Source organism: Mesoplodon mirus (genome assembly GCF_964341445.2).
Source record: "Mesoplodon mirus genome assembly, chromosome: X".
Taxonomy (NCBI): domain Eukaryota; kingdom Metazoa; phylum Chordata; class Mammalia; order Artiodactyla; family Ziphiidae; genus Mesoplodon; species Mesoplodon mirus.
The window spans coordinates 79,649,782-79,667,434 of record NC_138981.1 but is presented as its reverse complement, the minus strand read 5'-3'; the positions used below and the strand labels follow the sequence as shown (position 1 = coordinate 79,667,434).

Here is a 17,653-nt window from a genome sequence, read left to right as displayed (position 1 = left end):
TTCCATGATTTTGGATCATCTTTACTATCATTACTCTGAATTCTTTTTCAGGTTGACTGCCTATTTCCTCTTCATTTGTTAGGTCTGGTGGGTTTTTTTCTTGCTCCTTCATCTTCTGTGTGTTTTTCTGTCTTCTCATTTTGCCTATCTTACTGTGTTTGGGGTCTGCTTTTTGCAGGCTGCAGGTTCGTAGTTCCGGTTGGTTTTGGTGTCTCTCCCCAGTGGCTAAAGTTGGTTCAGTGGGCTGTGTAGGCTTCCTGGTTGAGGGGACTAGTGCCTGTGTTCTGGTGGATGAGGCTGGATCTTGTCTTTCTGGTGGGCAGGCCCACATCTGGTGGTGTGTTTTGGGGTGTCTGTGGACTTATTATGATTTTAGGCAGCCTCTCTGCTAATGGGTGGAGTTGTGTTCCTGTCTTGCTAGTTGTTTGGCATAGGGTGTCCAGCACTGTAGCTTGCTGGTCATTGAGTGAAGCTGGGTGTTGGTGTTGTGATGGAGATCTCTGGGAGATTTTCGCCATTTAATATTATGTGGAGCTGGGAGGTCTCTTGTGGACCAGTGTCCTGAAGTTGGCTCTCCCACCTCAGAGGCACAGAACTGACTCCTGGCTGCAGCACTAAGAGCCTTTCATCCACAGAGAAAAAGTAGAAATGAAGAAAGAAAGAAAGAAAGAAAGAAAGAAAGAAAGAAAGAAAGAGAAAGAAAGAAAAAAAAGAAAGAAAGAAAGAAAAAGAGGTAAAAGAAAATAAAATAAAGTAATTAAATAAAAAAAATAATTATTAAGAAAAATATTTTTTAAGTAAAAAAAAAACAAAAAACGGACAGATAGAACCCTAGGACAAATGGTGAAAGCAAAGCTAAACAGATAAAATCTCATACAGGACCATACACATACACACTCACAAAAAGTGGAAAAGGGAAAAAAAATAATAAATCTTGCTCTCAAAATCCACCTCCTCAATTTGGGATGATGCGTTGTTTATTCAGGTATTGCACAGATGCAGGGTACATCAAGTTGATTGTGGAGATTTAATCCGCTGCTCCTGAGGCTGCTGGGAGAGATTTCCATTTCTCTTCTTTGCTCGCACAGCTTCCGGGGTTCAGCTTTGGATTTGACCCTGCCTCTGTGTGTAGGTCGCCAGAGGGCATCTGTTCTTTGCTCAGACAGGGTTAAAGTAGCTGCTGATTCGGGGGGCTCTGGCTCACTCAGGCCGGGGGGAGGGAGGGGCATGGAGTGCGGGGTGAGCTTGTGGTGGCAGAGGCCGGCATGACATTGCACCAGCCTGAGGTGTGCCATGCATTCTCTTGGCGAAGTTGTCCCCAGATCACGCGACCCTGGCAGTGGCAGGCTGCACAGGCTCCCTGGAAGAGAGGTGTGGAGAGTGACCCGTGCTCGTACACAGGCTTCTTGTTGGCGGCAGCAGCAGCCTTAGCATCTCATGCCCGTCTCTGGGGTCTGCGCTGTTAGCCGCGGCTCTCTGGAGCTCCTTTAAGCAGCACTCTTAATCCCCTCTCCTCGTGCACCAGGAAACAAAGAGGGAAGACAAATTCTCTTGACTCTTCGGCAGCTCCAGACTTTTCCCTGGACTCTCTCCCATCTAGCTGTGGTGCATTTGCCCCCTTCAGGCTGTGTTCACTCAGCCAAACCCAGTCCTCTCCCTGCACTCTGACCAAAGCCCGAGCCTCAGCTCCCAGCCCCTCCCACCCCGGTGGGTGAGCAGACAAACCTCTTGGGCTGGTGAGTGCTGGTTGGCACCGATCCTCTGTGTGGAAATCTCTCCGCTTTGCCCTCTGCACCCCTGTTGCTGCACTCTCCCCCACGGGTCCAAAGCTTTCCCCCTCTGCCACCCTCAGTCTCTGCCCGCGAAGGAGTTCCTGGTGTGTGGAAACCTTTCCTCCTTCACAGTTCCCTCCCACTGGTGCAGGTCCCATCCCTATTCTTTTGTCTCTGTTTATTGTTTTTTTCTTTTGCCCTATCCAGGTACGTGGGGAGTTTCTTGCATTTTGGGAGGTCTGAGGTATTCTGCCAGCGTTCAGTAGGTGTTCTGTAGGGGTTATTCCACGTGTAGATGTATTTCTGGTGTATCTGTGGGGAGGAAGATGTTCTCCACATCTTACTCTTCCACCATCTTCCCCCTCTCCCTTGAAACAGACATTCTAGAGTTATATGTTACTATTTAGAGTAGGATAGGTGATTGCTGTGGTAATAAAAAAAGACCCCAAATCTCAGTAGCTTAACACATAACAGTTTATTTCTCACACTCAGAATATTCACTGTAAGTCCATTAGCTCTCCAGGGCAGGTCCCTTACAAATAGCAACTTAGAGATACAGGTTGCATCCATCTTGTAGGTACACTATTTGGAGGACACTGCTTTCAGTTCCTCATGGCAGGTAAAGAGAGCTGGAGGGTCACGCAGGAATTTTTACTGCTCTGGTATTGAAACGACAGATTACTTCTGTTTACAATCTCTCTGTAATCCCTCTGCTAGAAGTAATAAATGGTATTGCCTAACTACAAGGGGCTGGGAAGTGAATGGGGGCACATAGATATTTGATAGCTGTTAATGTCTTTGCCACATTCTACAAATAATATAAGCTTTTTTTCATATTTTAATGAAAAACAACTTTTGAAAAACTCTATATGGATAGAAAATATCTCTTAAATACAATAGTTTTTATCAGCATATAGACATATATTTTAGGAAACAGCTAAAGTTACGAAGCTTCAATGTGACCTAACAAGGCATTACATTTATAATGGTCCAAGAATGTTACTGAGAGATTCCGGGGTATGCACTGCAAAAATTTGTGGACCCAATATGTTATTTATTTACCAGATGTTTTCTATCTTTATAATAATTTTACTTGTGATTCAAGGGAGCTGACATGAAATCAGCTATTTAAAAAAATAGCTATTTATTCTCTCCTCATGCTAAAATACTTTGTACATATGACATTACAATTAGCACATCCTCTGTAACAGGTGCTTTTGTTAGACATCAATTTATAATTCATATTACTATGATATAAAAATGTAGAGTAAAAATAAATTTCAACTTATTTCAGCATAGTGGCAAATGTGATTCAGCAACAAACACAAGGCAACAAACTCCAAATGTTAGTAAAATGTGAAACAGAAAGATTATAATCTCCTAAATTTAACTCCTAGTTTAATTCAATATTAATGCTTAAGACAAGAAATTTTTAAACAGCATACTTGCTAAGATTTTGGCAGTAGTTTTATGTAACAAGATATACAGCATACTAGATGTCTGGCACTCAACTTGCTTACAGTAAACCAGCTTCAATATGAAGGCATTAAATATTTTTTTAAAACCTTCTTTTTACATGCTAAATATTTTGGCAAGTGTGCAATTAAACACAGTCATGAAATTAATATAGTAAGATTAAGAAATTACAAACTTGAAACTTGAATCCTAAGCATAAATCATATAAAAAAGGATTACTGGTTATATAGAATATCTCTGGATAATCAAAACTTAATAGTATATAGCATGCAAAATATTTCAGAATCTTTATTAATCAAAATATACCAGGGTCTATTTAAAATTATTCCCCTCCAAAGGGTATCAAAGTTAATTCAAATCATGTAACACTCTAACACTAAATATTATTCAGTACTGTCAAAATGGAGGTAAATTTCATAAAACTGGGGCCTTACATATACTGTAAATTGCTGCCTTTCTTGTTCATGTGAAACAGCATACATTACTAAGTAAGAAAAGAATGGCTGCAGCACTAGCAAAAATAGGATGTGTAAGGATCAAAGGCACACTATTCAGCTCGCCAAAGTGAGAGCAAACTCTTTTTCCCCCACAAACCCTTTCCCCATGTAAACAAAAGTTCATTAAGGAGAAAAGAAAAATAAACTAAACTTTTAATCTTCAAAAGTAAGTATTTTGAGACAATGTTAAGTCCATGCTTCAAAAATATCAGCTATTGTCGCCTGGATATTTCTGATTATATTTTAAAGATGTAACCAAATTAGATACTTTTAACATTAGATTCACTGTTTGGTCAAAATTATTTACCATCTAAAACATTTTACTTTAATTTCAAACATTTTAACCACTAGTATGACAACACGGTTTTAGCTCTCAGAAGAATTAGCCAGTGGAGGGAAAAACACATAAAACCCCCCAAAATCCTACATTTAAGCTGCAGGCAACAATTATGGCCCTTTCTGGCACAGTAGCATTTGACTGGCAACTCAAAGTCCAGGAATAATTCTACTAACACAGGGAAACTCATGCATTTTGGTAAATATGCCCTAGCATTCACAGTTGAAGTTTCCTTTACACCTTGCTTTTTTCAATAGGGAAATCTTGCTTTCTTTCTTGATATTATCAGGACTTGTGGCTTGAACCTGGCTTCTTTTTCTTCTTCTTACTATGTTTTTTGTGCTGTTTCTTCTTCTTCTTCTTTGCTTTTTCCATTGCTTTTTCTCTCTCTTCATGTCTTCTCTTCTTTTTTGCTTGTACCTCCTCTTCATAATCTGATTCTGATGAGGACTCCAATGATAAAGGTTTATCCTCAGGACAAGTCTTCTTTCTTTTTTTGCTGAGACTTCTAATATACTTTTCTTTTTCTGTTTCATCCTTTGACTTCTTTTTCTTTTTTACAGATTCTTTGCTCTCTGATTCAGATTCACATGTAGAGCTTTCTGATGATTTGTATAAATGGTTCTTCTTTTTCTTTCTCTTTTTTCCTTGTTTCTTTTCCTCATCCTCAGAATCTGAAGAACTGTTTGAAGAATCAGAGCTTGATGTAGAAGATGAAGACTGACAAGATTTCTTCTTTTTCTTTCTCTTTTTTCCTTGTTTCTTTTCCTCATCCTCAGAATCTGAAGAACTGCTTGAAGAATCAGAGCTTGATGTAGAAGAAGATGAAGACTGACAAGATTTCTTCTTTTTCTTTCTCTTTCTTTCTCTTTTTTTGGATGAGCTCTCATTTCCACTTAATAATTTCTCTCTGCTTTTTTCTAGTTCCTTCTTCCAATTCTCATTCATTTTTTCTTCAAATTCAGCTAATGCCTTGGAGCCTTTCTTTTTATTTTCTAATTGTTTCTTCACTTCTTCCCAGGTGGGCCTTGGTCGATTCAGATAATCTTGTATTGTTGGGCCTGCAGATTGAGATGGGCCCCTCCATCTGGCCATTGCTATAGGATTCATATAGGCCACCCGATTGTCCCGCTTCCCCATGGTACCTGATGGTTCCCAGAGCTGACTCTCAGTTGCTAAAGAGAATAAAGATAGACATCCTCCTTAAATTCTTCATCTGCTAGTATACCAAGTAGGCTCCATTCTGTGAGAGAAGCAGATGGAATGATTACAAAACACATTTAATATGAGACAAAGTAAGCACATAAGTTTAATTGGTCACTATGTATCACACAGTACAGTAGAAAGATTTCCAAAATCTTAGACCTTGAGAAAAAAAAATATACACACAAGATTTTTGCATGTTTTAGACATTGTGGTATGAATATAATATAAAGTGTTTTTTATATTTCATGTAGGGTTCTGTTATCTAATTTTTTTAATAACTATTTCCTTTTATACTGTATGATAATTACCTTTTTTCTTTCTTTATCTCTGCCTTATATGGTATAAAGAGAGAGAGGAATTTCTATAGCTAATTTCTATACCAGGCAGACCTTCTCCATTTAAGTAGAGTGCAGCACAATCCACTCCACTCTTTGATAGAAACCTAGGAGTCATACCTGAAAAATCCTTCTCCCTCAATTCTCATATCCAATTCATACTAAATCCTGCTGTTTAAACCCCCACAGCAATAGGTCTCATGTCCATTCACTTTTCTCCAAATATATTGTCATCAACATTAGTCCAGGTACTGTCATTTTTCATTTTGACTATTAATCTCTAGTATTTATTGTTTATTATCTGCCAGGGACTGCTTAGTGTTGTGCAGTGGATTATCTCATTGAGTCTCCAGACTAACCCTACAAAGTTGATCCTATTATTATCCCTGTTACACAGATGAAGAAACTGAGGCTTAGAGAATGTGAGTAATGAGTACTTGCATAAAGTAGCATAAAAATGGCAAATGGTCAAACCAGGATTTAAATCAAGGCAGCCTGACGCCAAACCCTGCACACCTAACACAACATTATATTGACTCCTTATATCAACCTCTTATTTATTTATTTATTTATTTATTTATTTATTTATTTATGGCTATGTTAGGTCTTCATTGTTGTGCGCGGGCTTTCTCTAGTTGCGGAGAGCGAGGGCTACTCTTCGTTGCAGTGTGCAGGCTTCTCATTGTGGTGGCTTCTCTTCTTGCACAGCACAGGCTCTATGTGTGTGGGCTTCAGTAGTTGTGGCTCATGGGCTCTAGAGTGCAGGATCAGTAGTTGTGGCACACGGGTTTAGTTGCTCTGTGGCATGTGGGATCTTCCCGGACCAGGGATCAAACATGTGTCCCCTGCATTGGCAGGCGGATTCTTAACCACTGAGCCACCAGGGAAGTCCCTCAACCTCTTAATTGACAGCCCTACGTTTACTCTTACTCTCTTCCATTCCAGTCCCACACTGAAATCAGAAGGATCTTAAAATACTCCAATGGCTTTACATTTTAATGAGAATTAGATCCACACTCCTATAAAGATCCTGCATGATCTGTCTTGCTTATCGCTCTTACATTTCATTGAGAGTTATTCACTCTTTTTCTCAATTCTATCTTTTCCAATCTTCTCTTGGTTTCCGGAACATGTTAAGCTCCAAGCTTAGCCACCATGGCCAGTTCCACCTCATCCTCATGCCTCAGTTTAGAGGTCAATTCCTCAGAAAGGAAATTATTAGGTGGAACTATATAAAATCACCAATTATACAGAAAAAAGTCAAATACCAGCAATTTCACATGGCTCAACCTTATATTATGTTGCCTCTGTATCTATCCCTTATAGTCATTATTCTGCATCACAGTTCCTTGTTTCTTTTATTCGGAGCACTTATAAAATTGAGGATTTTTTTATTTGACTATTTGGATGTGTGTGTTTGTGTGTGTGTGTGTATGCATGTGTGTATTCATTGCTAAATATAAGGCTAAGAAGGGTAAAGGTCATGTTTGATCTGTATTATCACCATGGTGTTCCCAGTACCTAACATGGCATCTGGCCCACACTAAGTACTCAATAAATATTTGCTCAATAATAAACAAAAAAAATGAATGGATTGATGCAGGGGTAACTCTGTGAGAGAGGGGCATTCACAGAAGCCTCCTGGAGTTGGTGATGTCAGTAGAGGATTTTGAAGGATAAATAAGAGTTCACCTGGGAAATGAGGAAATGATAGACATTCCAGGCAGAAGAAACAATATGTGAAAAAACAGAGAAATCTGAAAGAGCACCATGTATTTAGTGTTGATATAGCCTAAAGTGCAAGAGGGTAGCAGCAGGAGGTAAGGCTGCATAGGAAGTAAATAGCCTGATCATAGAGGCTTTCTTAGGTAATTTTAACATCTTGGATTTTGTCCTATACTTGTTAGGAAGCTAGCAAAGTCTGAAGAGAAAGATGATCAGACATATCACAGATTTTTCTGTCAGTCTCCATCTTGACTTTGACCCTTTAAGTCACCATAACATACCTACTGATCATAAACTCAATGCCACAGATTTTACGGTGACTCTTGGTAATAGTTTCTTGGGTTTGATTTGTTGTGTTATCTTATTCTCCTTCCTCTTCAGTTCTGCCCAGTCCTCTTAGGTATTTTTGTCATTTTAATTCTTACTGCTACCCTAAAGGTCTGTCAAATATCATTGTTTCCAAGACTTGATCATCAAAAGCCCTTAATGACTTTATTTCATATTCAACTTGCTGGTTGTTTCTGCTACTGCACACTTAGAATAACACAATCCATTCTAATTACAGTTCCTTGAGACCTAGTCCTGACATCATCTAGAAAGACAGGCAAAGACCAATTCACAAAAGATTTGGATGCAATGCTGAGGTTGGGATTTATTCTATGGCACTTACAGTAAAGCTAATGGGGAGGTGCGGACTATTTTAAGCCAGACAGTGATTTGGTCACATTTGAGTGCTTAAGAGACAATTTCTTACCAGCTGAAGACAATGAGATTCATTCAAGTATTCATACAGATATAAAATGAGTCTGAACTAAAAATAATGGTATAATGAATGAAAAGAGGTGGAAATACATGAGACATATTTAGGAGATGTTACTGAGATTAACGATCAGTGAGATACAAAGGTTGAGGAAGAGAAAGGAATCTAGGGTAAAGTTCTGGCTTGTAAGACTAGATACAAGGCAATGCCAATGACTGGGTAATATAGGAAATGGCATAGACTTTGAGAAAAGGTCTGGGTTCAGTATTGGATTCATAAAGTTTGAAACATGTGAGTGAATCCACATGTAGGAAATTGGATGTATGGGTGTTAGCACTCTGGAATGTGACCTAAGTTAGAGATATAGGGTTGGAAGTCACTGAGTGATGGCTAAAGTCATGAGAGAAAATTAAATTACCTTGGGGAAGATTTCAAATGAAAAAAAGGTTTGAGCACTGGATCCAATTTAATAACAACACACAAGGGGCTGGCAGAGAAATTAAAGCTTCAGAAAATTAGCCAGAGTGGTAAGAGCTCGACCAGTATCAGAAAATAAAGTTAGAGCCACAGAAACACAGTAGGGAGAGTAAAGTTTCAAGGTGAGGGCAATAATCCTCAAAGGTCTATGAATTTCATGAATTTCATTTGAGCAATTTTTGAACGTTAAAATTTAAGGAAAAAACCTAAATATCCATCAATAACAAACAGGTTATATCAATTACAGTATATGTATACCATGGAATACTATATCCACAACATACTGTTGAGTGAAAAGTTCACCAAATGTAAACACTGGTTATCTCTGCATGTGGAGAGGCATTATTTCCTTTTGTAAGTTTTCCTATACTATTTATATTTTTTTACAATAAGCAGGTATTATCTTTAACTTTAAAAAATCCAGAAAAAAAGGTGTTATGGACAACAATATTAAATGGAGCAGATAGGCCAAGTGAGATAAAATCTGAAAATGTCTATTATATTTGGCTATGAAGAAATCATTAGTAACCTTTGCTAATGCAATTTCAATTAATTAGGGCAGAAGCCAGATGACAGTGGGTTAAAGACTAAATGGGAGGTGAGAAACTAGGGACATAGGGTACATAGACTCATTTGAGAAGGACGGTAAAGTGATAAGAGGGCAACTATAATGAGGGAGGAAGAATTTTTAAAAAATGATTTTTTACTGTTGTTTGTTTTTATCAAAGAAGAAACTTGAACATGTTCAGAGGGTGACAAGGTTAAATAGAAAGACTTTTAAGAAGACAGGAAAGATGGAGGAGCTTCAAGATGGTGGAAGAGTAAGACACAGAGATCATCTTCCTCCCCACAAATACATCAGAAATACATCTACATGTGGAACAGCTACAGAACACCTACTGAACGCTGGCAGAAGACCACAGACCACCCAAAAGGCAAGAAACTCCCCACGTACCTAGGTAGGACAAAAGAAAAAACAATAAACGGAGACAAAAGAATAGGGATGGGACCTGTACCAGTGGGAGGGAGCTGTGAAGGAGGAAAGGTTTCCACTAGGAAGCCCCTTCGTGGGTGGAGACTGTGGGTGGCTGAGGGACGAAGTTTCAGAGCCACGGAGGAGAGCACAGCAACAGGGGTGCAGAGGGCAAAGTGGAGAGATTCCTGCACAGAGGATCAGTGCCAACCAGCACTCAGCAGCCCAAGAGGCTAGTCTGCTCACCTGCCGGGACAGGTGTTGGCTGGGAGCTGAGGTTCTGGCTTCGGAGGTCAGATCCCAGGGAGAGGACTGGGGTTGGCTGCGTGAACACAGCCTGAAGGGACTAGTGCACCACAGCTAGCCAGGAGGGAGTCCGGGAAAAGGTCTGGAGCAGCCGATGGGACAAGAGATATTTTCTTGCCTCTTTGTTTCCTGGTGAGCAGGGAGAGGGGATTAAGAGCGCCACTTAAAGGAGCTCTAGAGACGGGCGTGAGCTGCAGCTAAAAGCGCAGACCCCAGAGATGGGCATAAGATGCTAAGGTTGCTGCTGCCACCACCAAGAAGCCTGTGTGCAAGCACAGGTCACTCTCCACACCTCCCTTCCCAGGAGCCTGTGCAGCCCACCACTGCCACGGTGCCGTGGTCCAGGGACAACTTCCTGGGAGAACGCATGGCACGCCTCAGGCTGGTGCGACGTCACGCTGGCCTCTGCCGCTGGAGGCTCACCCCGCCCTCTGTACCCCTCCCTGCCCCTGGCCTGAGAGAGACAGAGCCCCCAAATCTGCTGCTTCTTTAAGAAGAAGGGACATATGTCCTGTCTGAGAGAAGGACAGATGCCTTCAGGTGACCTACACACAGAGGTGGGTCAAAATCCAAAGCTGAACCCCAGGAGCTGTGGGAACAAAGAAGAGAAAGGGAAATTTATCCCAGCAGCCTCAGGAGCAGTGGATTAAATGTCCACAATCAACTTGATGTACCCTGCATCTGTGGAATACCTGAATAGACAACGAATCATCCCAAATTGAAGAGGTGGACTTTGGGAGCAACAATATATATATATTTTTTTTCCCTTTTTCTCTTTTTGTGACTGTGTATGTGTATGCTGCTGTGTGTTATTTTGTCTGTATAGCTTTGCTTTTACCATTTGTCCTAGGGTTCTGTCTGTCTGTTTTTTTTTATTATTACTTAAAAATTTTTTTCTTAATAATTATTTTTTATCTTTTATTGTAATAACATTTTAAATTAAATTTAATTTAATATTAATGTATCTTCTTCTTTCTTTCTTTCTTTCTTTTCTCCCTTTCATTCTGAGCCATGAGGAGGACAGGCTCTTGGTGCTCCAGCCACATGTCAGGGCTGTGCCACTGAGGTGAGAGAGCCAACTTCAGGACACTGGTCCGAAAGAGACCTCACAGCTCCACGTAATATCAAAAGGCAAAAATCTCCCAGAGATCTCCATCTCAACACCAAGACCCAGCTTCACCCAACAACCAGGAAGCCACAGTGCCAGAAACTCTATGCCAAGCAACTAGCAAGACAGGAACATAGCCCCATCCATTAGCATATAGCCTGCCTGAAATCACAATAATGCCACAGACAACCCAAAACACACCACCAGACGTGGACCTGCCCACCAGAAAAACAAGATCCAGCCTCACCCATCAAAACACAGGCACTAGTCTGCTCCACCAGGAAGTCTACACAACCAACTGAACCAACATTAGCCACTGGGGACAGACACCAAAAACAACAGGAACTACGAACATGCACACTGCGAAAAGGAGACCACAAACACAGTAAGTTAAGCAAAATGAGAAGACAGAGAAACACACAGCAGAGGAAGTAACAAGATAAAAAGCCACCAGACCTAACAAATGAAGAGGAAATAGGCAGTCTACCTGAAAAATATTTCAGAATAATGATAGTAAACATGATCCAAAATCTTGGAAATAGAATACGGAAAATGCAAGAAAAGTTTAACAAGGACCTAGAAGAACTAAAGAGCAAACAAATAGTGATGAACAACACAATAAAGGAAATTAAAAGTTCTCTAGAAGGGATCAATAGCAGAATAACTGAGGCAGAAGAACGGATAAGTGACCTGGAAGATAAAACAGTGGAAATAACTTCTGCAGAGCAGAATAAAAAGAAAGAAAGAAAGAAAAGAATTGAGGACAGTCTCAGAGACGTCTGGTACAACATTAAATGCACCAACATTCAAATTATAGGGGTCCCAGAAGAAGAAGAGGAAAAAAAGGGACTGAGAAAATATTTGAAGAGATTATAGTTGAAAACTTCCCTAATATGGGAAAGGAAATAGTTAATCAAGTCCAGGAAGCACAGAGAGTCTCATACAGGATAAATCCAAGGAAAGATATGCCAAGACACATATTAATCAAAGTATCAAAAATTAAATACAAAGAACAAATATTAAAAGCAGTAAGGGAAAACCAACAAATAACACATAAGGGAATCACCATAAGGTTAACAGTGGATCTTTCAGGAGAAACTCTGCAAGCCAGAATGGAGAGGCAGGACATATTTAAAGTGATGAAGGAGAAAAAACCTACAAGCAAGATTACTCTACACAGCAAGGATCTCATTCAGATTCGACAGAGAAATTAAAATCTTTACAGACAAGCAAAAGCTAAGAGAATTCAGCACCACCAAACTGGCTTTACAGCAAATGCTAAAGAAACTTCCCTAGACAGGAAACACAAGAGAAGGAAAAGACCTACAATAATAAACCAAAAAAAAAAAGGAATAAATGGTAATAGGATCATACATATTGATAATTACCTTAAATGTAAATGGATTAAATGCTCCAACAAAAATACATAGACAGCCTGAATGGATACAAAAACAAGACCCGTATATATGCTGTCTACAAGAGACAAACCTCAGACCTAGGGACATACACAGACTGTAAGTGAGGGAATGGAAAAGATATTCCATGCAAATGGAACTCAAAAGAAAGCTACAGTAACAATTCTCATATCAGACAAAATAGACGTTAAAACAAAAACTTAAAAGAGACAAAGAAGGACACGACATAAAGATCAAGGGATCAATCCAAGAAGAAGATATAATAACTGTAAATATTTATGCACCCAACATAGGAGAACCTCAATACATAAGGCAGATGCTAACAGCCATAGAAGGGGAAATCGACAGTAATGCAATCATAGTAGGGGTCTTTAAGACGCCACTTTCACCAATGGACAGATCATCCAAAAAGAAAATAAATAAGAAAAACAACCTTTAAATAATATGTTAAACAAGATGGACTTAATAGATATTTATAGGACATTCCATCCAAAAAAACCCAAAATACACATTTTTCTCGAGTGCTCACGGTACATTCTCCAGGTTAGATCATATCTTGAGTCACAAATCAAGCCGTGGTAAATTTAGGAAAACTGAAATCATATCAAGTATCTTTTCTGACCACAATGCTATGAGACAAAATATCAATTACAGGAAAAAATCTGTAAGAAATACAAACACATGGAGGCTAAACAACACACTACTTAATAACCAAGAGGTCACTGAAAACATCAAAGAGGAAATAAAAAAATACCTAGAAACAAATGACAATGAAAACACGATGACACAAAACCTATGTGATGCAGCAAAAGCAGTTCTAAGAGGGAAGTTTATAGCAATACACTCCTACCTTAAGAAACAAGAAACATCTCAAATAAACTACCTAACCTTACACCTAAAGCAATTCAAGAAAGAAGAACAAGAACCCCAGAATTAACAGAAAGAAAGAAATCATAAAGATCAGATCAGAAGTAAATGAAAAAGAAATGAAGAAAAAAATAGCAAAGATCAGTAAAAGTAAAAGCTGCTTCTTTGAGAAGATAAAATTGATAAACCATTCGCCAGACTTATCAAGAAAAAAAGGGAGACGACTCAAATTAATAGAATTAGAAATGAAAAAGGAGAAGTAACAAGTGACACTGCCGAAATATAAAGGATCATGAGAGATTACTACAAGCAACTATATGCCAATAAAATGGACAACCTGGAGGAAATAGACAAATTCATAGAAAAGCACAACCTTCTGAGACTGAACCAGGAAGAAATAGAAAATATGAACAGAACAATCACAAGCACTGAAATTGAAACTGTAATTAAACATCTTCCAACAAACAAAATCTCAGGACCAGATGGCTTCACAGGCGAATCTATCAAACATAGAGAAGAGCTAACACCTATCCTTCTCAAACTCTTCCAAAATATATCAGAGGGAGGAACACACCCAAACTCATTTTATGAGGCCACCGTCACTCTGATGCCAAAACCAAAGATGTAACAAAGAAAGGAAACTACAGGCCAACATCACCGATGAACACAGATGCAAAAATCCTCAACAAAATACTAGCAAATGGAATCCAACAGCACATTGAAAGGATCATGCACCACAATCAAGTGGGGTTTATCACAGGAATGCAAGGATTATTCAATATATGCAAATCAATCAATGTGATACATCATATTAACAAACTGAAGGAGAAAAACCATATGATCATCTCAATAGATTCAGAGAAAGCTTCTGACAAATCTCAACACCAATTTATGATAAAAAACCTCCACAAAGTAGTCATAGAGGGAACTTTCCTCAACATAATAAAGGCCATATATGACAAACCCATAGCCAACATGGCCCTCAATGGTGAAAAACTGAAACCATTTCCACTAAGATCAGGAACAAGACAAGGTTGCCCACTCTTACCACTATTATTCAACACAGTTTTGGAAGATTTAGCCCCAACAATCAGAGAAGAAAAAGAAATAAAAGGAATCCAAACTGGAAAAGAAGATGCAAAGCTGTTATTGTTTGCAGATGACATGATTCTATATATAGAATCCTACTGATGTCACCAGAAAACTACTAGAGCTAATGAATGAATTTGGTAAAGTAGCAGGATACAAAATTAATGCACAGAAATCTCTTTCATTCCTATACACTAATGATGAAAATTCTGAAAGTGAAAATAAGAAAACACTTCCATTTACCACTGCAACAAAAAGAATAAAATATCTAGGAATAAACCTTCCTTAGGAGCCCAAAGCCCTGTATACAGAAAATTATAAGACACTGATGAAAGAAATTAAAGAGGATACAAATAGATGGAGAGGGATACCATACTCTTGGATTAGAACAATCAACATTGTGAAAATGACTCTATTACCCAAAGAAATCTACCGGTTCAATGAAATCCCTATCAAACTACCACTGACATTTTTCACAGAACTAGAACAAAAAATTTCACAATTTGTATGGAAACACAAAAGACCCCGAATAGCCAAAGCAATTATGAGAAAGAAAAACAGAGCTGGAGGAATCAGGCTCCCTGGTTTCAGACTATACTACAAAGCTACAGTAATCAAGACAGTATGGTAGTGACACAAAAACAGAAATATAGATCAATGGAACGGGATAGAAAGCCCAGAGATAAACCCCCACACCTATGGTCACCTTATCTTTGATAAAGGAGGCAAGAATATACAGTGGAGAAAGGACAGCCTCTTCAATAAGTGGTGCTGGGAAAACTGGACAGCTACATGTAAAAGAATGAAATTAGAACACTCCCTGACACCATACACAAAAATAAACTCAAAATGGATTAAAGACCTAAATGTAAGGCCAGACACTATGAAATTCTTATAGGAAAACATAGGCAGAACACTCTATGACATAAATCACAGCAAGATCCTTTTGGACCCACCTCCTAGAGAAATGGAAATAAAAACAAAAATAAACAAATGGACCTAATGAAACTTAGAAGCTTTTGCACAGCAAAGGAAACCACAAACAGGACGAAAAGACAAACTTCAGAATGGGAGAAAATATTTGCAAATGAAGCAACTGACAAAAGATTACTCTCCAAAACATACAAGCAACTCATGCAGCTCAATATCAAAAAAACAAACAACCCAATCCAAAAGTGGGCAGAAGACCTAAATAGACATTTCTCCACAGAAGATATACAGATTGCCAACAAACACATGAACGAATGCTCAACATCATTAATCATTAGAGAAATGCAAATCAATACTACAATGAGATATCATCTCACCCCGATCTGAATGGCAATCATCAAAAAATCTAGAAACAATAATTGCTGGAGAGGGTTTGGAGAAAAGGGAACACTCTTTCACTGTTGGTGGGAATGTCAATTGATACAGCCACTATGTAGAACAGTATGGAGGTTCCTTAAAAAACTAAAAATAGAACCACCATATGACCCAGCAATCCCACTACTAGGCATATTCCCTGAGAAAACCATAATTCAAAAAGAGACATGTACCAAAATATTCATTGCAGCTCTATTCACAATAGTCCGGAGCTGGAAACAACCTAAGTGTCCATCATCGGATGAATGGATAAAGAAGATGTGGCACATATATACAATGGAATATAAGTCAGCCCTAGAAAGGAATGAAACTGAGTTATGTGTAGTGAGGTCCATGGACCTAGAGACTATCATACAGAATGAAGTAATTCAGAAAGAGAAAAACAAATACTGTATGCTAACACATATATATGGAATCTAAAAAAATAAATAAATAAATGGTCAGAAGAACCTAGGGGCAAGACGGGAATAAAGATGCAGACCTACTACTGAATGGACTTGATACGGGGAGGGGAAGTGTAAGCTGGGACAAAGTGAGAGAGTGGCATGGACATATATACTCTGGCATGGACATATATACACTACCAAACGTAAAATAGATAGGTAGTGGTATAAGCAGCCACAAAGCACAGGGAAATCAGTTTGGTGCTTTGTGACCACCTAGAGGGATGGGATAGGGAGGGTGGGAGGGAGGGAGATGCAAGAGGGAAGAGATACGGGGACATATGTATATGTATAACTGATTCACTTTGTTGTAAAGCAGAAACTAACACATCATTGTAAAGCAATTATTCTCCAATAAAGAGGTTAAAAAAAGTAAAAGAAGAAAGGAAAGAGGGAATGATTCTTTATGGCAAAACCATAGAAGAAACAGAGAGGAATCAGAGTCATAAGTAAAAGATCTCTCTTGAAAGAGCAGAGGCAAAGAATAAAGGGTATGGGTGTAGGGTTTTGTGTGTGTGTGTGGGGGGGTGGTGATGAAAGGGAGAAAGTTGAAATATTTCTTATCTAATAGCCTTCATTTTCACTCAATGGTAGGAGCCAAGGTCAGCTGCTAAGATTAAGGCAGGTTGAGGTTGCATAGGAGTCTTGAGACAAATGATTAAAATTTGGAATAACTGCAGAGGGGAATGCGAGAGAATGCTGACAGCAGACAAGTGTTGTGGGAGGCCTTCAGAACTGCAGAATCTGTGTGTTCTTTTTGCAGAAGATAAAGCACACTGAGAAAAAAGAAAAAGTAACACCAACAAATTCTCTTGCTCAAATACTCTTTGTTTTAAAAGTGCTGTGGCTTACCTTCTGTTTCTATTTTAGAAGAGAAAGTTTATTCTCTTTATCTCTGTTTATTTGTATGAAGTATGCTAATTTTGTATAAAGATTAGATACAAATTGTAACAACCCTGCTGGTAATCTGAGTGTTATAACAGTTATTTGTTCATTCATTCATACAGCTCCCTTTTGATCATCTATTATGCACCAGACACTATGTTATATGCCATGGATATTATGGTCTAGTAAAGGTAAAAGTCATTACACAAATATCAAACAAATGAGTGTATAATTATAATCGTGATTAAAATGATGAAGGAAAAGCACAGGATGCTATGAAAAGTATAATGAGTAACCTAATTTAGAATGGAAGGTCAACTCTGAGATACTAACATATAATTAACATGTAATCTGAGACCTGATGGATAAATCAGAGCTAGCCAGATGAAGTGATTAAACAGGAAAGGAGTAATCAAAGAGCCAGAGTTGATTGCATTTTCCAAGCACAAGGAATACCAGATGGTAAGGCCCTGAGGTGAAAAGGAAAAGCCAAATACAATGCAAATATTCACATTATTACACTGTTGTAAAACAGTCATCATATCAGCTTCTCATTCTTAAAAGTGATCATATCTATAGCATTTTTCATTGAACATGCTCAGGTAAAAGTCAATATG

At 38.7% G+C, this 17,653-nt stretch overlaps 1 protein-coding gene across 2 annotated transcripts in view; it reads right to left on the bottom strand.

Annotated features, from left to right (window-relative positions):
* Nucleotides 1-3,158: 3,158 nt before the first annotated feature.
* Nucleotides 3,159-17,653, bottom strand: part of FAM133A (family with sequence similarity 133 member A) — a 53,052-nt gene continuing 38,557 nt past the window's right edge. For both annotated transcript variants that reach the window (XM_082610396.1, XM_082610397.1), the window contains one exon: nt 3,159-5,325. In XM_082610396.1, coding sequence (XP_082466522.1) covers nt 4,368-5,222 — 855 coding nt within the window. In that variant the 5' untranslated portion in view covers nt 5,223-5,325 and the 3' untranslated portion in view covers nt 3,159-4,367. The remainder of the gene's footprint in view (nt 5,326-17,653) is intronic.